We start from the raw sequence: 22,976 nt of genomic DNA on the forward strand, positions 1-22,976 counted from the left end.
TATATATTTAATTACACACTCAAATAAATAAATGCTCGATATTTATAGATTATAGTAAATCTTAAACAAAACAACTTTAAAAACATACTTAAAACATCGGAATGAAAATGGGAAATGCTGCCTCAGCAAAGAACACTAATATATATATATATATAATTAGTAAATTAAATCTAATTAAAAAAATGGGAAAGCTGCTTTTTTCAAAATTCCTCTTTTACTGTCTTTTTTACAGACAAACTAAAAGCTTTTGTGTTTACAAGGAGATGAGGCGAATAAAAAATGGACAAAACTTCAATTCTCTCGAGTAAATCTCGACTTATCAAGTAAAATCAACAAGCACAAATGGCATGTAAGTACTTGAAACCTAAAACCAATGCACATTGTAAAAAGTACTAAAACAAGCATTACCTTTTCTGCAGATTGTGCCGTCCCAAAGAAAATGGGAATGAAGGCGAGCCACACAATGCAAGTGGTGTACATAGTGAAGCCGATGGGTTTGGCTTCGTTGAAGTTCTCCGGAACGCCTCGCGTCTTGATGGCATAAATCGTACATGTTACCATCAGCAAGATGCTGTAACCTAGAGAGCAAATTATTTGTAGGTCCGTAATGTCACACTTGAGAACCCCTCGGGCCTTATCAGGGTTTATGGTCTTCTGTTCGTCATAATCGATTATGGTGTTTGGAGGATCCACTCCGAACCATATGAGGACCCCTAAGAGCTGGACGGAGATGAGGCTGGATGTGATGGCTAACTGAGATGTCGGGCTGATCAGTTTAGGTGGAGTAACTGACGTCTTCCCTTCCTCGAAGATGCGGTAAATTCGATTGGTCTTAGTGAGGAGCGCTGCGTAGCTAATACACATTCCCAGCCCGAGGAAGATTCGTCTGAAGGAGCAAACAGCAATGTCCGGAGTTGCGATCATTACAAACGTGATGATGTAACACAGGAATATTCCTGTCAGCAGAACATAGCTGAGCTCCCTCCCAGATGCTCGTACGATCGGGGTGTCGTTGTAGCGGATGAACGTTGCCATAACAATGGTGGTGGCGATGATGCCGAGCATAGCCAGGAAGACGGGAATGACGGCCCAGGGCGAATGCCACTCCAGCTTGACGATCGGAATGGGCTGGCAGCCCGTGCGGTTGGCATTGGGATGCATGTTGTAAGCACAGAGCTTGCAGGACGTCTCATCAAACTGGTACTGGTAGCCGTCGCAGGGCTCGCAGTGCCAGCAGCATGGCATGCCTTTCACCATCTTCTTGCGTTGACCTGTCTTACAGGGCAGACTGCAGACGGAGCTGGGGATTTTCATTTCACTGTTGGGCCACTGCATCTCATTGATCTACAAAGAAATGGACACAAATTAGCTTTTGGGTCAATGACACTGACATAATTTTGTTCTACTACATTTTTACCAAAATATATTAAAAATGAAATTCATTGATTGTATGTACTGACTGAAATACACCACTTTAATGATGACTTCTATATTTATGCATATAAATTTCATTTGATGTTTTTTGAGGGTTATGGAGTAAAAAGAAAAGTCAGAAAGATAGATATGTCCTTATAGGATAATGAAGGAAAAATATAATTAAAAATAAATTATTGAAAATAAATTCTTATAAAAATAAATACATAAAAAAAAATAATGAAAAAAAAAGTTTCATTGCTTAAAAAAATGCCATGTGGTTCGACCAACATTAATAAACATGAAAGGAACAAAACAAACTAAAAAAGGACAAAACACAAAAACAGCACAACATAAAACACACACACACACACACACACACACACACACACACATGACCACACACCACACCTCCTACACACACAAAACCATACCAAAATTAATAAAACAAACAAACATGAAACTACACACAACGAAAACACAAAAGAACAAAAAAAAAAAAATAACTTGAAAAAAAACACCTAACAACAAAATACAAATCAGCAGTATGATAAAACAAGAACACAGAACAAAACAAAAATATAATAGAATATAATATAATATAAAACAATATTAAACAATATAATATAAAAACAAAAATGACAATATGAAACAAAAAATAAAGCAAAACATCAACAACTAAACAAAACATCAAAATAACAATACAAAACAAAAACAACAGACAGAAAACAACAACATAAAACATAAAAGGACAAAAAAGCAAGGCAAACAAAAACACAGTATACAAACAAGAATACAACTCAACTCAACATAACACAAACACACACACATGCACACACACACACACACACACACAAAACAAATCAGGAAATTATATCATAGAGAGGACCCCTGCAGACTCTCATGACTGTGTGCCAATGTCAGTAAATCTTTTAAAATATCATATTTGACTGGTACTGTATTTCAGAATCATGTAATGCTCTGGAGTATTCAAGAATCTATATTAAAATTTTAAAGGAAATTGTTTAAGAGCAAAATAACCAACATGCCCCTCTTTTTTATGTTAACAGGTTAATTATGTACACCCATGAAAGGGCATAAACACTTAAGTGTGATCATAGGGACGAAAAGAAAAATACATAATTTTGAGCCTGCTCATTGCTTTCCATCCACTCCCTTATACCTCCTTTAATATGTACTTTGAATTCCATGCCTTTCATTCAAACATTGCTGATTGCAGCGTGATTACCAATGATTTCTTTTAGCCCTTTGCGGCAACAATCACCATGGAGACGGCTGCATTTTAATGAAAACAGGCAATAAGAGGGTGGTGAGAGAAATGCGGGAAATGCTACTTTTTGGAATGCCTGAATAAATCACATCACATAATAAAAGAGCACTAAAGAACACTGAGTTTTAATCTCTTATAACTTCACAATGATTACAGGTTTGGATTTAGTGTATAAATAAATCAGCGTTTGCTTTCAACAAGAGGCCAGAATTTACAAATCCACAGAAGGATTAGAGAAACCTGCATTGTGTTTATCTAAAGGAATAGTTTGCACAAAAATAAAAATGACGCCTTTTTGAATGGACTGGCCCTTTAAGAAAGCACTGTCATCTAACTGTTCATGCTTTATTAAACCATTGCAAAATAAATCACTGCTAAAAGGGAGTAGTTTGATCAAAAATCAATGCTACCTTCCAAAACCTGCCCTGATGGCTTCTCCAGAGGACAGCTAGAGATAATTAGTGCCAGAGAAACATTCTATTACACCTGGCTATTATTGGGTCGTGTTTGCTTTCAGGATCGCAGAGCATTTCAGTATTTCTGTGGCAACGGTGCGAATGCTGGGCTGACACCTGGCGATGCCATAATGAAAAGCCACATCAATCCAGATGACGCACTTCAGAGCCCAGCTGATTGGACACGGCCAGCATTCTGCTGCCCAAACAAAAGCAGAAAGACAGCACAGTTAATTTAGCGTCTGAATCCCATCTGGGGGACAGGTGGAAAGGCACAAAAAAGAATGAGAGGACTTTTTTTTATTGTTGTTGTTCATGGTCTCTGAGTCTTATTTGAAATTCTTTGCACCATCTTGTATCCTTTCGTGCTGTCGTTTTCTATACAACTCTCTCTTGCAACAATGCAGTGATCCTTTCTCCTTTATCAAATTTAAGAAATGGCTCCATTTTAATCCACAGGTATTTGAATTAAAAGAAGAGAAGGAATTTACTAAATTGCAAATTGAAAGAAATTCAGCAGATAAACAAAATGACTAAGAAAAAAAAAAAAAAAACACCACACACACCAAAACAAAACAAAAAAAAAAAAAAAAAATATAATATTATTAATTATTATTGTTATTATTATTATTATTATTATTATTATAAAAATAGAATCAAATTAAAAGAACACCAAAACAAATCTAAAAATACCTCAACACAACAAAACTAAAAAAAAAATGCCCAAAAAAAAAAAAAACAAGATTCAAAAATGCACCAAACCAAAACTAAAATTGAAACAAAACAGAAAGCTAAAAGCGCACCAAAATAAAACAGCAAAATAAAAGGCAAAACACACAAAAACAAAACTAAATTAAAATACAAAACTAAAAAAAACACCAAACCTAAACTAAAAACAAAATGAAAACACAAGAACCCCCCCACCACCAAAACAACAACAAAAAAACATTAAAAATAACACATCAAAACTAAAACCCTAGCAAAAAGGCAAAAAAAAAAAAAACAACACCAGCAAAACACAAACACACACACAAAAACTAAAAACAAAATACAACAAAACTTAAAAAGATAGACACCAAAACTAAACAAAACTAAAAAAAAAAACCCTAAATAAATAAATAAAATAAAAATATTTAAGCGTGATTACAGACTAATTTGCCCAGTATTGTCATGTGTTTTTGTTCACTTTGCCCAGTATTGTCATGTGTTTTTGTTCATTTTTTTTTTTTTTTTTTTTTTTTTTTTTTTTCACTGCAATTCAAATTCATTTCAATATAAGTAGCCCAATGCTTTCTGAATGCCGCACCACCCTGGCACTCACATGAACACGTGTACAATGATTAAGCACAAATATCTGCACTTTGATGAGCCTTAAAACTCTATTCCCAGTAGCTCCATTAAACAAGCTAGCATGATATCAAATGCTGAAGTACGATACATGCAAAGATGAAAAACACATACATCCACACCCACATGAGATCAGCTTGCTAGGAGCAACAGTCGGAGCAGAATCAATTATTTACCCAGAACACCAAATATCTCTCTGATAGAACAGAGACAGCAGTAAATTATTGAAGCGTGTTCACTCAGATGATGTCACATTCAAGAAAAGACCCTGAGAATTACTCCCTGAGCCCTGTCATCTATACAGTATGATACCACACGCTCCTCTGAGACAGGGTTTTCATTAAACTAAAACTTACACCAAATAAGTTGGTAAACCAAACGCATATGCAAAGCAAACTAAAATAAAGCTATAAATGTGTTTTAAATGTCCAACTTAAGCTAGTGAATCAAAGCCTGTGGTTGTGAATCAATGCTTTGAAGTACATATCAACAGGCCAAGTCACATGATTTCAGAAATAGTGTTAACTGATAACTGTTATGGTTTGACAAACTCTTTGAACATTTGTCAAACGTGTGGCTATAACTTAGTTTTTACATTTAATTTGGCATATACAATATATAAAAATGAACTAAAAACAACAAAAAAATAAAATCACAAATATTTATTTAGTTTTGTGAAGATTATGTGAAGATACAGAACTTTGTATTTAAGTTTATTGGTGGCCTGTACAGCAACAATAATTCAGTCCTTTCAATGGGCCTAATACATGAAACTTGCATAAATATATGAGTAAATTATGAGTAATTTGCATGTAAAATTGTGCATCAAAATTCAGTGCCATCAGTTTGCCAAAAAGAACACAGAAAGTTTTATGCACCATTTACACATGGTAGGGTGCAGGTGTACATTTCTTTCGTACCAACTAACATTTTGAAAATACCAGCATTTTCATGAAAGTCGAAAATTTATGTCAGAATGGCTTTATGAACGATTTACAGATTATTGTTCTGCACATGTTTCATGATGAGGCCCATTGCATTTAATCAGCAGACCTGAATCAGTTTGCAAATTATTTGGTTCAGCAAACAACTTTGTTTTGTCAAAAATTAAAAAAAAAAAAAGAAGCAAAAAAATTTATTTTGTAGTTTATTTTGTACTGAGTGTGTTTTTTGTGTGAGAAAAGACATCCGACCAGCAGATGGCGATATGCTGTTAACACACTGTAAGAAAAAAAAAAAAAAAAAAAAAGAAAAAAATTGCAGAACAGATGGTGATATGCATATGTTGATTTTTTAATGTTATTTTTTTAGTTTAATTTTGTTTATCTGTGTTTATTTTGTTTAAAAGTGTTAATTTTTTTTAAAATTACTCTACATTATGTAGGTCCTCTATGCCCCGCCTTTCTCAAACAAGTCATTTTTCTACAAAGTCCCTCTTTTGACAAGAGCAGTCTGCTCTGATTGGGCCAACTGACCCAGTGCACTGTGATTGGCCAAACACCGCAAGCACTCGTCATAAAGGTAATGCCCCTTTCCATAATCGTGAGCTTCATCTTTCAAAATGTAAAGTCAGTTAATAATGCTTTTAGTTTTACCATCAGTTCAAGCCCGAGAAGGGGAACAGAGTCATGTGACAGACACAGTGATTGAGCTCGTATGTGTTTGCAGTACACAAAGCCACGCACGGTTAAGACAGCTGACTCCACTGTGTGACCCGGTCTCTATCTCTCTCACACACTCACGCGTGCCCCAAGTGCGCACACACACACAACACCAATACACGACGCACAATACTCCGTATTTGAACAGTCAATAGCAAATACTTTAATAACAAAAATATACTCACAGTAGCTGATTCAGAAGCGCCAGATTGTCATAGCAGTCAGAATTACTCCTCTCCTAGGTTCACAAAAACAGTTGTCCATAAAAATGTGTTGCTGTTCTGTAAGTAATCTTAAAGATTCCTAAATGCATCTACTTTCGGAAGACCAAATAAAGTGCTTTTGCTTTGGCGTAGAAACACACACAGCGTCTCCCTGACATGACTGTTTCAAACCACGCCTTCTTTCTTTGCGTGAACATTTGGGCGGCATTACGCAAATATTTCCACATAGTGATGTAGAGATGTGGGGGCGTGTTTGAACGAGCCGTTTTAGGGGGGTGTGGCAGAGTTTTAACTTTGATAAAGTATATCTCTTTGGATTTGAGACTATAGTCTTTGCAACTTTACAGATCTTCTTCATGCACCAAAAGTGTGTAACACTCCAAAGAGAAAGGAAAATTAAAATCACATCATATGACCCCTTTAAGTCTGTTAAGTTCATGGACATATCCATTAACTGTAAAGCACAATAGGATGCATATTTAAAAATATAAGTAAAATAAAATCAACACAGAAAATTGCATATTAACACAGTACATTGTGCTTTATTTTCACACACACACACACACACACACACACACGCACACGCACACAAAACAAACAGAGCTAAAATTGATAAACAAACACTTTTTTTCCCCAATGTATCTAACAAATTACATTCAATAGTGAATTTATGGCGGGACATTGCAAGCATTCTTCGGATTTTTCATTTTTTTTTTTTTTTTTTTTTTGATATAAACAAAATCCTGCATTTTCAGGCCCTCAAAATGCTGTTGTCATGTAAACGAACAGCCAAATTGCATATAAAGTTTTCCACTTTTAGTTGAAAATGGTGTTGTGTAAACACCTCTAAGAGTAAACTGAAATGTAAATTGTAAAAATAAAATAAAATAAAATAAATAAATAAATTAAATTTATTTGAAAGTGTTTTTTTAAAGTGGTTCACAAATATAAAAATTTGAGAAGTTTGGGTAGTAGGGCTAGCGGTAAGAGTTGTTGTTTTTTTTTTGTGCCAAAGAATGTAGCTTTATTATTAAAGCTGTTTTTCAGTCAAACAACTTGACTCAAAGCAGAACTGGGAATACATTAAAACCCTCAACCCGAGTTTGAACACTTTTCAAACCTCAGCTTCCAACTTATTCTGACAACCGGTAATTTATTTTTCTATTAGCTTGAGTTCTTTAATCTGGGACTCTTTTTCTTGTTCAAGAAAGGTCCAAAATAAAATTACGAGGGAACCAGCCAAGTCCCCACACTTGATTTGTCAAGCTACAGTTCTCTTTAAAGAGCAATCTCTACGTCTGGGCCAATCAGATCTAGTATCATCTGCTATCATTGCTCACAGTACAGCCAACATTGAGGGTTAGTGGCTACCAAGCAGTCATCAAGGAAGGCCATTTAGGGTCATTCGGAAATTGTCGGCTGAGAGATTGAGAAACTCTAACTACAGCAGTCCTGACACTGGTACAACAGAAGTCAATTACTTGTCCCTCAGCGACAGATTGCCTCTGCTTTTCCGAAGCGTAAACACCACGAGGGTCCCAGATTTTACTGATAAGCTGTCTCACTACACATTTTAAATGTAAACTATTTAGAATGTACACAAGGTGATAAAAAAAAGAAGCTTGCCAGTCTTCAATCCAGCAGGGACAGACTGACAGCATATTTGTCCCTGAACTAATTTAGTTCAAGGGTTTGTTGACTACTGTAGCATCTGATTAAGTCTGGCGTTAGTGAAGACACATTTCAGCAGATCTGAAGCATATCGTTTCTGTGCCACCAAATGAAGATGAACGAAAGACTGTTTATAAACATGCCCCCCACCCAATCTTTCATTGGTCAGACAGACAGCCAGCAATGCCCCAAAACTCACGCTATTAGTTGAGCCACTGTTGCTATGCTGGCCTGGTTGACCCTCTCAAACAAACAACATTTTGTGACAGTTTTAACATTTTTTGGGGAAAATTAAATGTCAGATGTGAGTATTTTATATTTCCAAAAATTATTTTAACATCAAGAAATAACATACATTAGTTTTAAGGAACAAAAAGTTAAAAGATAAAATGGAAAGTCGACATAAAAGTGTTTAGCAGGGTTGTCGACTGATTAAATTAAACTGGATTTAAGCTTCTATTCTCTATAGGGCCTTCTTTTATATTCTCTCTCTCTCTCTCTCTCTCTCTCTCTTAAATTAAACTGGATTTAACACACACACACACACTAATTTATGTATGTTGCCTTGTTGCTACAATGATCAGCAACTTATAGTTATGCCAATGAACCATATTACATGCCTGAATTTTTAAAATATGGCGTTGCCACTCAGAAATGTTAAAATGCTTTTGAATGTAACAACTTTTATTATTGCCATCTTTTTATTAAAGAAATACTTCACAATGTTGTCATCATTTCCTCACCCTGAAGTTATTTCAGTTCATGAGAGTTTATAAGAGATGCAGCAATGCTTGATTCATGAATGAACTGTTTTTAAGTCCCAATTCACAAAACCAATCTGAGTAATTCATTCAGAAATTATTTAGAGTTGAGATCGTCACAGCCATTAACCACCAACTGAGGAGAAATATTATCAGTTAATCATGACTTAAATTTCAGTCTTTTCCCTGATAGTAAGCTATTATATGAAGACTATAGTATCGTGTAAGTCATATGAAGTACTTTTTTTTATGAAGTCGCTTTTGTTTTCTTTTCCAGTTTTCTTTTTTTTTTTTGAGTAAGTTTTATTTTAATTGAATATGATGAATTATTAACTGATACAAAAAAAAAAAAAAAAAACTGAGCTGAGCTGGACGATGACATTACTGAATCACAATGAACTGACTTTAACTGATAAACTGACTGTTTTCTATTGTCCTCTTGCATTATCAGCACACATTTTTCATGTTTAACACTGTATTGTAGAATGTGCTATATAAATAAAGGTGACTTAAAGTGTTATTTATAAATAAAGTTGAATTTTCTTCTTGTTATTGTCAAGTAAGACTAAATTCCAAACCCGTGAGACCTCAGTTCATCTTCGGAACACAGTATAAGATATTTTAGATTTAGTCCGAGAGCTTTCTGTCCCTCCATTGAGAATGTATGTACGGTATACTGTCCACGTCCAGAAAGGTAATAAAAACATCTTCAAAGTAGTCCATGTGACATCAGAGGGTCCGTTAGAATTTTGTTGAAGCATCGAAAATAGATTTTGGTCCAAAAATATCAAAAACTACGACTTTATTCAGCATTGACTTCTCTCCCGGGTCTGTTATGAGCGCGTTCACAACACTGCAGTTTAGTGATATCCGGTTCGCGAACGAATAACTCGATGTAACCGGATCTTCTTGAACCAGTTCACCAAATCGAACTGAATCGTTTGAAACGGTCCCCGTCAACAATAAGCATTAATCCACAAATGACTTAAGCTGTTAACTTTTTTAACATGGCTGACACTCCCTCTGAGTTCAAATAAACCAATATCCCGGAGTAATTCATTTACTCAAACAGTACACTGACTGAACTGCTGACCGAGCCAGATAACGAACAAAACATTGACTCGTTCTCGAATCAAGAACCGGTTGCATCGGTTTTCGGATCATCGGTAGTGATGGGAAGTTCTGTTCTTTTCCGCGAACCGGTTCTTTCGGACAGTTTGATTCAATAAACCGGTTGCCGAAAACGGTTCACCAGTTCTTTTGCGCTCGACGTAATGACTTCATTGGCGATGATTGCCCTTGATTCAAGCCTTCGGTTTACCCGCGCTCATAACATTAGCACAGAATCAGTTCAGAATCAATCACCAAAAGAACCAGTTCGGTTCAGACGTGCTGTGTGTCAGTCTGAATCACGCATGCGCAGTATCATCAGCTCCTCGGTTCTAGAATCGGACGCGTCCGACAGAAAACGGTTCTTGACTCGAGAACGAGTCAATGTGTCGTTCGTTATCTGGCTCGGCCCGGTGTTCATCTTCAGTTCTCTCTTCACATCAGTTCAGTCAGTGTACTGTTTGAGTAAATGAATTACTCCAGGATATTGGTTTATTTGAACTCAGAGGGAGTGTCAGCCATGTTAAAAAAAGTTAACAGCTTAAGTCATTTGTGGATTACTGCTTATTGTTGACGCGAACCGTTTCAAACGATTCAGTTCAATTTGGTGAACTGGTTTCAAGAAGATCCGGTTACATCGAGTGATTCGTTCGCGAACCAGATGTGCTGTGAACGCGCTCATAACAGACCCGGGAGAGAAGTCAATGCTGAATAAAGTCGTAGTTTTTGATATTTTTGGACCAAAATGTATTTTCAATGCTTCAAAAAATTCTAACGGACCCTCTGATGTCACATGGACTACTTTGAAGATGTTTTTATTACCTTTCTGGACGTGGACAGTATACCGTACATACATTCTCAATGGAGGGACAGAAATCTAAAATATCTTCAACTGTGTTCCGAAGATGAACGGAGGTCTTACAGGTTTGGAACGACATGAGGGTGATTCATTAATGACATAAATTTTCATTTTTGGGTGAACTATCCCTTTAACTTCTTGTTAAATTTTTAACTTCTTGTTATTGTCAAGTAAGACTAAAGCTCATAAATTGCAACCAATGAAGTAAAATAAAACACAATAAAAAATATATATTACATTAAATGAAACCTGAAACTATAATTGCTAAAACTATTATTATTATTATAAGCTAAAAGATTATTATTTTTTTTACTTAAAATTACTAACATGTAAATAAAAATTATAATGAAAACTGAAAACAAGAATAAAAGCTCATTCAAAATATTAATAAATACTATATAGTATATGAATATATGAATACTAAACACTGTTTTTTACATGTTGGTCACGCCATGTGATGTTTGCCAGGATATTTAAAACTCTTTCAGTTATTCTTAATATGTTAATATTCTTAATAATAGAATTCTTGATATATATATATATATATAATGTGAATATATTATTTGTGTTTTTTGTTTTTATGTGATTTTGTGTTGTGTTTTTTATAATATATATTATGATTTTTTTTTATAGATTAAGTGACTATGTTGGTCTATCTGGAACAGTTTTAAATTGTTTTTTTATCATATCATAAAGAAAGAACATTTGTAGTATCTATTGATAATACCTTGTCTGAATATTACAAGGTACCATGTGAGGTTCCTCAGGGATCAGTTTTAGGACCACTGCTTTTTTAACCTATATATGTTACCTCTCTGTCAGGAGGCACGATATCTCTTTTCATAGCTAAGCTGATGACACACAGTTTTATGTAGCCTTCTCTCCTGATGACCCTGTGCAAATTGATACACTCGCAAATTGCATCCAAGACATAAATGTCTGGATGTCACAAAACTTCTTGCAACTCAACCAAGATAAAGCTGAAGTTCTGATTATTGGATCAAAAGCGCAGAGAGAGAAATCGACCACTAAACTAAATATACTCAGATTAAACCCATGCCATGTGGCAAAAAATTTAGTGTACGCAATGTTACCAAAACAGGGTTTTATCATCTGAAGAACATTGCTAAAATAAGCCATTTTCTTTCTCTGAGCAACAAAGAAAAAATAATACAAGCATTTATAACTATCAGGCTTGTCTATTGTAATGGCATTCTTTCTGGTCTACCAAAAAATACGATTAACCAATTACAATTAATCCAAAACACTGCTTCTCGAATATTGACAAAAAACAAAAAGAGAGATCATATTACACCTGTATTAAAGTAACACTGGTTACCTGTTAGTTTTTGTACTGCTTTTAACATTTTTTTATTAGTTTATAAGTCCAAGTACTTGCTCCAGCATATCTTTTAAAAATGCTTACAGTATATGAACCTAGAAGGACTCTTACATCCTCTGATTCTTTTTTTCTAACTGTACCTCATAGCAGAACTAAACAATTCGGTGATGCTGCTTTTAGCCGTCATGCTCCTCGCCTCTGAAACAACCTTCCAGAGAGCATACAATACACTGTATTTTGCTCACACTTCTGTCCTAAAGTCGGGTTACAAGACTGGGCTTGACCTTTAGAACTGCGATGGTTTGTCCCATGGCTGCTGTTCTCTTCTCAAATTCTCATTTTTATTCATGCTTGGCCGGATCACTGAGGTTCATGCCCCAGTGTGCTGGGAGTGCCGCGGCCGAATGGAAAGCTGGTCCAGAGTGTATTTAGCGATGCAGAGAGGAGGTGAAGATGGGCCCTCATTATTCCCAGAGCCTCCTTCTCTTATCAGGCCCAGCCAGGCCTTTTCTTCCCTTCCCTGCATTTGAACTGTGTGTCAAGCACAACTGTCAATAAATTATGTCCGTGGGCAGGTCAGCATCGTAGGTGGGGTGACAACTCACGTTAATAATGTTAGCCTGAGGGTAAAAGGAAGTCCTAGTGTTTGCCCGGCGGAGAACATCCCGCAAAACAAACAGGTAAGTAATAATATTAAATGAATATGTGAATGACATGCGATAACTGGGTGCATTCAGTAAGGGGAAAAAATAAATAAATCACACAACCTTGACCGAGGACTCCAAATGTTCTGAATTGCCCAGCATACAATACACTTGCCAATGGCTACACATTAAGACAGAATGTTTTTGCATCACATTAACAAAATTTTGTGGTTTTTGCCCGCAAACAGCCTTTTTTCAATGGATATTTTAACCATAACAAAAGCATGTTCCTTACACCCTGAATACATATGAGTGTGAGAAAAAAAATAAATAAATACTTTATATGTTATGAATTACTAATTGAGAAAATATTTCTAGGTGTTTTTTGGGGGGTTGACAATTATTTCCATAATTTTCCTTTTAAATTAAATTAAATGCATTTATTTGTTTGAATGTTTTTTACCAGTGATGTTATTGTTAAATAAAACTAAAGATAAACAATTATTTATTTTTTTAAAGCTGAAATAAATATTACATGGAAAAAACATTATAAAGAAATGTTTATGTTGAAGTAAACTGAAAAAAAGGTGCAGAAACTATTTTTATTTAGAAATTTTATATAGAAAAAACTGAAATAGTAATTCTTGTGAAATGTCCTCCAAAAAAATAAAATAAATAAAATAAAACTTTGAATTTACAAAGAAATACTAAAATTGAATTTACGGTTTACTAAAATTACTAAAACTACAATTGAAATAAAAATAAAATAAACAGAATTATATATATATTAAAAAAATGACTAAAGCACATAACAAAATTAATAAAACCATCTAAAATTAAAGTGGGAACTCAAAACAAAAGATATTATACATACATATATATATATATATATATATATATGTTTATATATATATATATATGTGTATATATATATATATATATATATATGTATATATATATATATATATATATGTATATATATATATATATATATATATATATATATATATATATGTATATATATATATATATATGTATATATATATATATATATATATGTATATATATATATATATATATATGTTTATATATATATATATATATATATATGCATGCTTATAAGACTGAGTATATAGAAATAAATTTGAATATATACAAAAAAAAAAAAAATTTAGGGAATTATTGGCCTTCTGGAAAGTATGTTCATTTACTGTACATGTACCCAATACTTGGTAAGGGCTCCTTTTGCTTTAATTACTGACTCAATTCAGCGTGGCATGGTGATCAGTTTGTGGCACTGCTGAGGTGGTATGGAAGCCCAGGTTTCTTTGACAGTGGCCTTCAGCTCATCTGCTTTTTTTGGTCTCTTGTTTCTCATTTTCCTCTTGACAATAGACCATAGATTCTCTCTGGGGTTCAGGTCTGGTGAGTTTGCTGGCCAGTCAAGCACACCAACACCATGATCATTTAACCAACTTTTGGTGCTTTTGGTAGTGTGGGCAGGTGCCAAATCCTGCTGGAAAATGAATTCAGCATCTTCAAAAAGCTGGTCAGCAGAAGGAAGCATGAAGTGCTCCAAAATTTCTTGGTAAACAGGTGCAGTGACTTTGGTTTTCAAAAAACACAATGGACCAACACCAGAAGATGACATTGCACCCCAAATTTTGAATACATGAATGTTGCATCGTACAAGGTGTTTGGAGTAATTCAAACTGTGTTGCTAGTGCATTCCAGTCTCTAAATATGGCTCACAACCTTTAATGTAACTCTGTGGGAATTTTTAAGTTGAATGATCAGAGGTATCATTGATATCAAATCATATACTGTCAGTTAGTTATGAAACTGGCAATTAGGAAGATCTATTAAACCGGTCTATTAAACCATTACACAAGTATATATTATCATTATTTGTACTGTGTATCACGTCTTTAAAATACCGCTTCAACCTCGCAGTCAAAAAAAAAAAAAATAAATAAACTATTCCCACTCCAAACAAACCGTCAATAGAGGTTTCAGAGTGTTTTCCGCAAGGTGCCAAGCAGTCTCTCTAGTTGCTTAGAAACCAAGAATTAAAGCTCTCTCACTTGCTTTCTTTCTCTTTCCTCCACTCATACACTGCATGCATAAATGCGTCCACTGCGGCGCATTTGTGGTCAACTTTGACTCTGTACGATTCTGACAGCCGTCGATTCTGGAAACTATTATGGGGCTCATCTATTCAGTAGATGTGGCGAACTAGCGTAGTTAGCATTGCACTTATGTTCGTACATCTGGGGGGAAGGGGCGAGAGTAATTAGTTTAATATCTGCTCCCCACCCAAAGCAATTTTCCAACTTGCCTTCATGGAGCAGTTCATAATTTGGACTTTGGACCATACTCTGCCCCATTGCTCGTAATTAAGTGCAGTGTGGTGATCCTAATTAATTTAATGGCTCTGTTGCTATGGATATTAGATAAGATGCAACTTCAGTGTGGCTGGTTTCTGCAGTTCTTCATCAACTCACCTCTTCCTCAAAACACTCAGCGATAAACGGGATGGAGATTCGTTTGAGTGTGGGAAGCGGTGTTACAATGCTAATTACGTTACACCGGTTGTGCTAATGAGAGGCATGGTGATAATCAGCGTCCTTATGAGTGTGCAAAACATATATAAATGTCTTATTTATCTAATATATATAATCAAATTATTAATTCATCATGGATGTAAACACATTTGATATTTATATTATATTATTTTAAACATTTTTATTTAATGACTCTAAAATCACCATGTGTTGTAATCGTCAAATAATTATGAATAATTATTAAATATTAAAATTATTCATTAAATATAAATATATAAGATGTAAATATTTAAAATGGAACATTTTTGTTTTACAGATATACATCATGGGCGGCTAAAACACTTTCATAACATTTAATCAAAATTTTCACTGAATGACTCAAAATGTCATGTAGTGTAACCATCAAGTAATAATAAATAATTATTAAATATTAAAACATTTTACAAACATATTTGATCAAAAATTTTAATTTAGTGACTTAATGTCATGTGGTCTAACCATCAAATAATAAGAAATAACAATTAATATTAAATATTTATTTATTAAATATAAATTATTTTTCTAAATCCTTTTTTTAACTTGAAAAATAAAAATAAAAAATGTTCATCATGGATGTTTTGAAAACCTTTTTTTTCTTTAAGTGTTTTAATTGTTGACTCTGAAAATGTCACATGGTGTAAGGAGAGATTAATGACCTTGTTGCTATGGATACTGCATGAGATGTAACTCTTTAACCTTCGGTGTGGTTGATTTCTTCAGATCTTCATTAGTTCACCTCCTACTCCTCCTCCTCCTCCTCAACACACTCAGTGATAAATGGAATGCAGATTTGTTCAAGTGTGGGAAGCGGTGTGACAATGCTAATTACGCTACACCAGTTGCGCTAATGAGAGGCGTGGCAATACTCAGTATCTTTACGAGTGTGCAAAACTGTCCGCCGCAGTAATTGTCTCTGGCTTGTCACACACTGCTTTCTCAACACTGCCTGCTTGACAGTTCGCATTGCACATTTGATCTGACACACTGCATACAATCCAGAGCTTCCTTGTTCAAGTGTTTGCTGCGATAATTAACTACCGTGGAGAAAGTTCTCTCTTTTAGCAGGTCCCTCGACACACGGGTGCCACTGAATAAATATGCAGAGCATATTAGCGCAACAAGGCGTGATTGAAGGGGCGTGACTATCAAAATGTCTTATAATAGTTTCTACATGAATCTCTGTTCTTTGGCTTAATGAGTACTAGCTTAAAGGGTCCAGTTATGAAACAGGAATTAGCGTCTTTTATTTATTCTCGGCTCATGCTGGTTTGAGTTTTGAACGCTGGAGGCCATGTCTGAAGTGATAGGTGCTTATTGGCCTCTTGCTAAGAGGCTGCAGTTGTTGTTGGAAACTGAGGGCTAAAGCTAATTTAACAAACTGATTTTATTCAACAAAAAGTTTCACTAGAACAGGGACGCTAACGACAGTAAAGGGAAAGACAGAAAAGTTTTGGTCTTAAGGCCTCTAATGAGACTAAAAATGTCATGTGGCATAACCAATTAATAAATATTAAATAATTATGTTTCAAATAATTTACATTTTTACATTTATTAATTTGTAATTTTTAAAAGTTTAAATGTTTTACAAACAAAAATCACAGTTGTGAAAAAATGTTTATAATTTTTTTTTTATTTAAAGTTTTAATTCAATGTCATGTGGTGTAACCAGAAAATAATAAGAAATACATATTAAATATTTAATATTTATTAAATATAAATAGTATTAAGGGTAAAAAACTAAAAACATTTTTTTTCTAAACATACATTGTGGGTATTTAGATTTTATTTTTAATTACTCAAAACAAAAATTCATATGGTGTAACCATAAAGTAATTAGAAATAATAATATTTCTTATATATACGGTGTACAGTATATATATATATATATATATATATATATATATATATATATATATATACATATATATATATATACACACAAACACACGCACACACACATTTTTAATTAAATATAGCCTATATATTATTGAGAAAAAAAGGGTAAACTTAGTTTTTACAAAAAAAATGTCAATAATGTTTTGAAAATGACAAAAAATACATTCGGTGTGACTTACAGCCCAATAAAGTGCAAGTGTAATCCCTCAAGTGACAGAAGACGCACTGGCTCTGTCCCCAAGACAGATATAATTAGCTCATCGGCTATAGGCTCAATTCTCCCAGACTAATCAAAGTTTGAAACTCCGGGGAAGTGCATAATTATACCCTGTTGGTATTAGGGAAAGTATCCAATGATAAGCTAATTTAAAATGAAGAATGTGTGAGCGGTTTTGTTTTCAAACAGTGCTCCTTTATATGTCATGCTTGATGTTCAATTTGTGTAAATACTGTCCATTATTTTGTGTGAATTGAATAAAGTCTACTGAGCCTTTGTTTACCTTGTTTTCATCTTGGATTGCAGGCCCTTATTCAGTCTATTGTGACGAAGGTTGGCACAACAGCAGGCAGTGAATAGCTGTGGGGATGTTATGGCTAGCTTGTAGGTTAGTCTTACTGAACTTTGAATATCCCCAACATATATGTAGCTACATAGTGTATTGCATAAAATGTTTTTATTAGTATTCTTCTTTTACAATAATTCAAGTAAACATGTATTTTAAATCATGCTAGTGTGTTGGTTTAAGTGGAAATTGCCATTTTTGCTTGTCAGTATGTGTGTTTTTAGCATAAAAGTGTAAGTTATTTTCAAAGAATTGAAATATACACTTGCATTCAAAAGTTTTGGTGTCTGTAAGATTTTTTAATGTTTTTGAAAGAAGTCTTTCTGCTCACCAATGCTGCAATTAATTGATAGAAAAAAAATATATATATATTTCAATCGAAAAGAAATGAAAAGAAATGAAATTTATACATGCAACACTTGTTTCTTGCATCTTCCTTTAGCACTATCAGTAATCTTGCAATTGTTTAAAGGGGTCATCTGATGCGATTTCAATTTTTCCTTTCTCTTTTGAGTGTTACAAGCTCTTGGTGAATAAAGAAGATCTGTAAAGTTGCCAAGACTAAATTCTCAAATCCAAAGAGATAATCTTTATAAAAGTTTAGACTTGTCCACGCCCCCCTGAAATGGCTCATTCTAACACGTTTATAAATGTTTAGGTTTGTACACGCCCCCCTGAACATTACACCGCCCAAATGTTCACGCAAAGAAAGAAGGCGTAACTTTTATTTGCTGTAGTATTGTTGTTACCGCCACTGCCATGTCATGGAGACGCTGTGTGATTCGTTGTGAAAGATGTTTTGTTTTGAAAGAGGACGATATACCCTTGTACTGTTTAACCATTATGCCTAGGCTGCCCCATCATGCCTAGAATAATTATGCACTGCAGATCGCTGGATCACCTTTCACCGTGGACGAAGCGGAGTCCAGCCCGGGGTCGTCACATGTGGTTGCCGCAGGCCCGCCGGGCTTTTTAGGAATGTCATATGACCCCTTTAAAATATTGTTTATTTTTGTGATGCTAAGCTGAATTTTCATAAGCCATTCATGTCACATGATCCTTCAGAAGATGCTGATTTGTTGCTCCAGAAACATTTCTTCTTCGTCTTCTTATCAATTTTGATAACATTTCATTATGATTATTATTATTTTTTTTTTTTTTTTTGTGAAAAATCCTTAATGAATGTTCAAATGAACAATTTATTTGAAATGTACATATTTTGAATCATTAATTGCTGTTTTGAAGTCACCTTTGATCAATATGTCTTTGCTAAACAAAAATTTCTTAACAAAAAAATAAAAATAAAAATAATAATAATAATAATAATAATAAATAAATAAATAAAAAAAAAATCTACAAACTTTTGAAAGATGGTGTGTGTGTGTGTGTATGTGTATATATATATATGTGTATATATATATATATATATATACACACACACAAACAGTCAGCCACACACACACACCAATAAATAATAAATAACAATAAAAAGTGCACACACAATTTTTAGCTTTTTAAAATGCCTTGAACAAAAACATGAAAAGGTATTAGCAATGGATTTTAAATTGCTGTGATATTTTGTGAAATTAGTTGGCTTATCTCACTTAAAAACATGGTGTCCTGTTTGATAAAATTACATAAATCAGTTTAATAATATCAAAGACGATTAATCAGAAACCAATATCAAAGATTTCTCAGAAGTCCCCTTACTGTGAAATGACTAACTTTAGCTCATTTGCATCCTGTTAATGACATTTAATAAAAATGAATAAATAAAATACTTTTTTACTTACTAATGTAACTAATTTGGTTTGGTTTAACTCACCCCTAAACTGAAATCACCAAACCTGTCCCTAAACTTATCTGTAGCAACCATAGCATCAAGTGTGTTTTGAACTATCTAGTTCAAATACTGCATAACAAGCTCAGCTGGTTTCGTACATGGACATGAAAATGTCAATAAAATCTAAAAAAAGACATTTTGTTGAAGAGAAGGATGTGTGACCACATCGCAAATGTCAACATCTCTGTGACTTTTCACGACGCCTTTCATCTGACTCATCAAGGCAAAGGTAATGACTGGAAAACTGCATAATATCAAAAGGTAATGACTGGAAAACTGCATAATATCAACACTCAAGCCCCACTCAATGTCCAATTTCACTGGTCCAAAATCACGCTCATGACCATGATTTCCCGTGAGGATATAGGTTCCTGACACTGCACTGTCACTTTCTGTCACTACTCACATGACCATGATTTCTGCACTCACTGACTCATCTGTCATATTACATCACAAAATCTTGTGAACCAAAAAGAATAAGGTGTGTGCCAATCCGTAAGTAGAAAGTTCAGTGACGTGCAAGCCAGCTTCCTGTTTTAAATTCAAAGCTTTTTACGAAAATGCAAATCCTAGGCAAATCAAGAATGCATAATTTCATTAAATATTAATTCCTCTGCAGCACGCAAAAAACATATTAGAGCTCTTTTCCATAGCACATCCTGATGAATCCAATAAGAACCAACTGCACTGTAACTCTGGAATGGATTCAACTCGCAGACCCACTAAGGAAGAAGGATAAACCCAACAACCCGCTGTTGTCTCCTGCTACCATCCGATAAGAGTCAGTAGGTGTGCATTCAGTATGAGCATTCCCAGTACGGCTCATTGCAACAGGACCGTCTGTGCCCAGAGAGTGAGGAAAAAATATAACTTGACGCTTTCTAAAATGATGCCAAAAGCAGGGACGCTTTCGCAGTGAGACAACGGTGAGGAGAGACGAAGAATCCCTGCAGCTCGGGCCCTGCAGGACCGTTTATGGGACTTTCTCTTCGTTTCTTCAATGCTCTCTGTTGGGAGAGCCAAGGATGAGGCGTAAATGTCATTTGCTTCAAAAGACGTAGGCGAACCTTTGAGATGGATGCTCATCTGTGACTCAGAGGAGCTATTGTGGCGCTAACAAGCTTCAGTACTCAAGGGGGCGATAGAGCTGCTTTCTAATGTCATTAAACCAAATGTAAACATGTAGAAATACACAGAATATGTGAGAGAAACAAAAAAAATGTTGCTCTCTGCCATGACAATAGAGGAAACAGACCATAGAAGCAGACCGTTTATGCTAACAGCTGTTATAGCATTCCTTGTGGCAATGCTAAGAATGCAATTAACACAAATTGTCCACCCTTTAGCAAATTTTAAAACATTAATGGATAATTCAGAATGTTTTCTTTCACTAAGCCATCTCGTCTATTCTCAATTTTGGAAACATTTCCATGGCATAATATGCTAACAGTTAAAATATGTTAATGTAGGATATTTTCTGAGCTTAAAAAAAAGTGTTGAGAATAAGTGACAAGGTGCTAAAAGAGCCACACAAGTTCTTGGTGCCTTAAAAAAAAAACACAGTCGTTTGAGAGAGATCATCATCTGTGATTCAGGGGAGTTACTGTGGCGCTAACGAACGTCAGTACTCAAGGGGCCATTGTCTTTCAACGAGTGTCTTCAAATAGTGTTAAACCTAATGTAAACATAGACAGACAGACACACACACACACAAAAAAAACTTGCTGAACAAGATTTTCCTCAGACTCTTGCTCTCTGCTATGACAACAGAGGAAACTGACCATAAAAGCAAACTGTTAATGCTAGATGCAGATCCTGAGCACCACTGACGTTATAGCCTTCTTTGTGGTATACTGCTAAGAATGTAATGCATTTTTGGACAATTCAGAATGTTTTCTGTCACGTTGACATAAAAAAAATAAGCTATCTTGTCTTCATTTTAGAAACATTCTCACAGTACAGCATGCTAACAGCTAAAACATGCTAATGTGAGGTGTTTTTCCACATTGAAAGCACAGAATAAAAAGAAAATGGCAAGAACAAATGACACTGCACAGTAAATAGTGATTTCTTTCCCCAAACAAGTTAACCTGATTCTAAAGATTTCATCCAGTCAAAAAATGTGACAAAATGTTGGCAAATGTCACGACTTTCACTTTTCACATTTACAGAGCAACTAAAGGAACATGTTTAGCCACTTGCCAGCGGTTGCCTGTTACAGTAGATTACAGTATATATATTTCACTTTGTGCATAAACAGAGTAAGGAGAGATGACTGATAGGATGATGGCAAATGATTTGCAGATCCTGAGCACCACTGACAAACTAATCTTGTAAAATGTGTGGTAAGTACTGCTGCTCCATAGTACACAGAGTACTTGTGATTGCGAATGTTGAAATTGAAAGTAAAAAGCGAGTGCGCATTCAACAGGGATTTCAATGCCCCACATATTAATGCCCCTCCCTGTTGCCCGCAATATTTATACAGTATTGCTTTTTAATTTGACTGTAATTAATTTCACCAAAAATATTGAGCAAATTAATAGAGAGAGAGAAGAAAGTATGACTAAAACAATCAAAAAATTTACAACAGTTTGTTGCGAATTAGTTGCAACAGAATGCAACGATGAGTCAAATAAAGCATTCACATACTTGAATGGAATTTAAAATACTACTACTACTACTACTACTAATAAAGGAAAATAGAAAACACTTTAGTATTAATGCACATTATAAAATAATAATTAATTAATATTTGTAGAATCCTTGTGTCTTGATCATGTAACCTAAAGAAACCTAAAAAACGAATGTGACCTAAAAATGTTTGTTTTGCAAATTTACAACTGGTTGTATTGCGAATTGTGTTCTGATTTGTGTAGAATATGTTTCAGGCCGTTTTGCTAAACCTAATCTGCATATACTGCACAATTCTTGTATGATCAGCAGTTTGCTGAGGAACTCCGGGAAGCAGTGATGCTTCCTTCGTCGACGAGTAAAGACAAGAAATCCCTGTAGGACGGTTTGCACCACTCTCGACATTTCCTCGAGGGTTGAGGTGTAAATGACATTTTCTGCAGGAGCCGTAGGCGATCATTGGAGACGACTCAGTCAGATTCCTCATCTGTGACTCAACGGAGGCTGGAAAATGTGATTCACAAGTGGACAGCATTCTCACCCTCACTTTCTCCCTTCTTCTCTCCTCTAATAACACAGCTTCTCACAGGCTGAGCATAAAAAGGATTCCCACAATGCAAGACAAATCCATTTACAACATTATTGAGGCCAAGCGAGAA

The 22,976-nt window shown here is 34.7% G+C and overlaps 1 protein-coding gene across 4 annotated transcripts in view; it reads right to left on the minus strand.

Moving 5' to 3' along the window:
- LOC109066562 (metabotropic glutamate receptor 7-like) overlaps window positions 1–22,976 on the minus strand; it is a 200,621-nt gene that overhangs the window by 44,618 nt on the left and 133,027 nt on the right. For all 4 annotated transcript variants that reach the window (XM_042712141.1, XM_042712140.1, XM_042712143.1 and 1 more), the window contains one exon: window positions 409–1,344. In XM_042712141.1, the coding sequence (XP_042568075.1) occupies window positions 409–1,344 (936 nt within the window). The remainder of the gene's footprint in view (window positions 1–408; window positions 1,345–22,976) is intronic.

Source organism: Cyprinus carpio, chromosome A22 (genome assembly GCF_018340385.1).
Source record: "Cyprinus carpio isolate SPL01 chromosome A22, ASM1834038v1, whole genome shotgun sequence".
In the NCBI taxonomy this organism is placed as follows: Eukaryota; Metazoa; Chordata; class Actinopteri; order Cypriniformes; family Cyprinidae; genus Cyprinus; species Cyprinus carpio.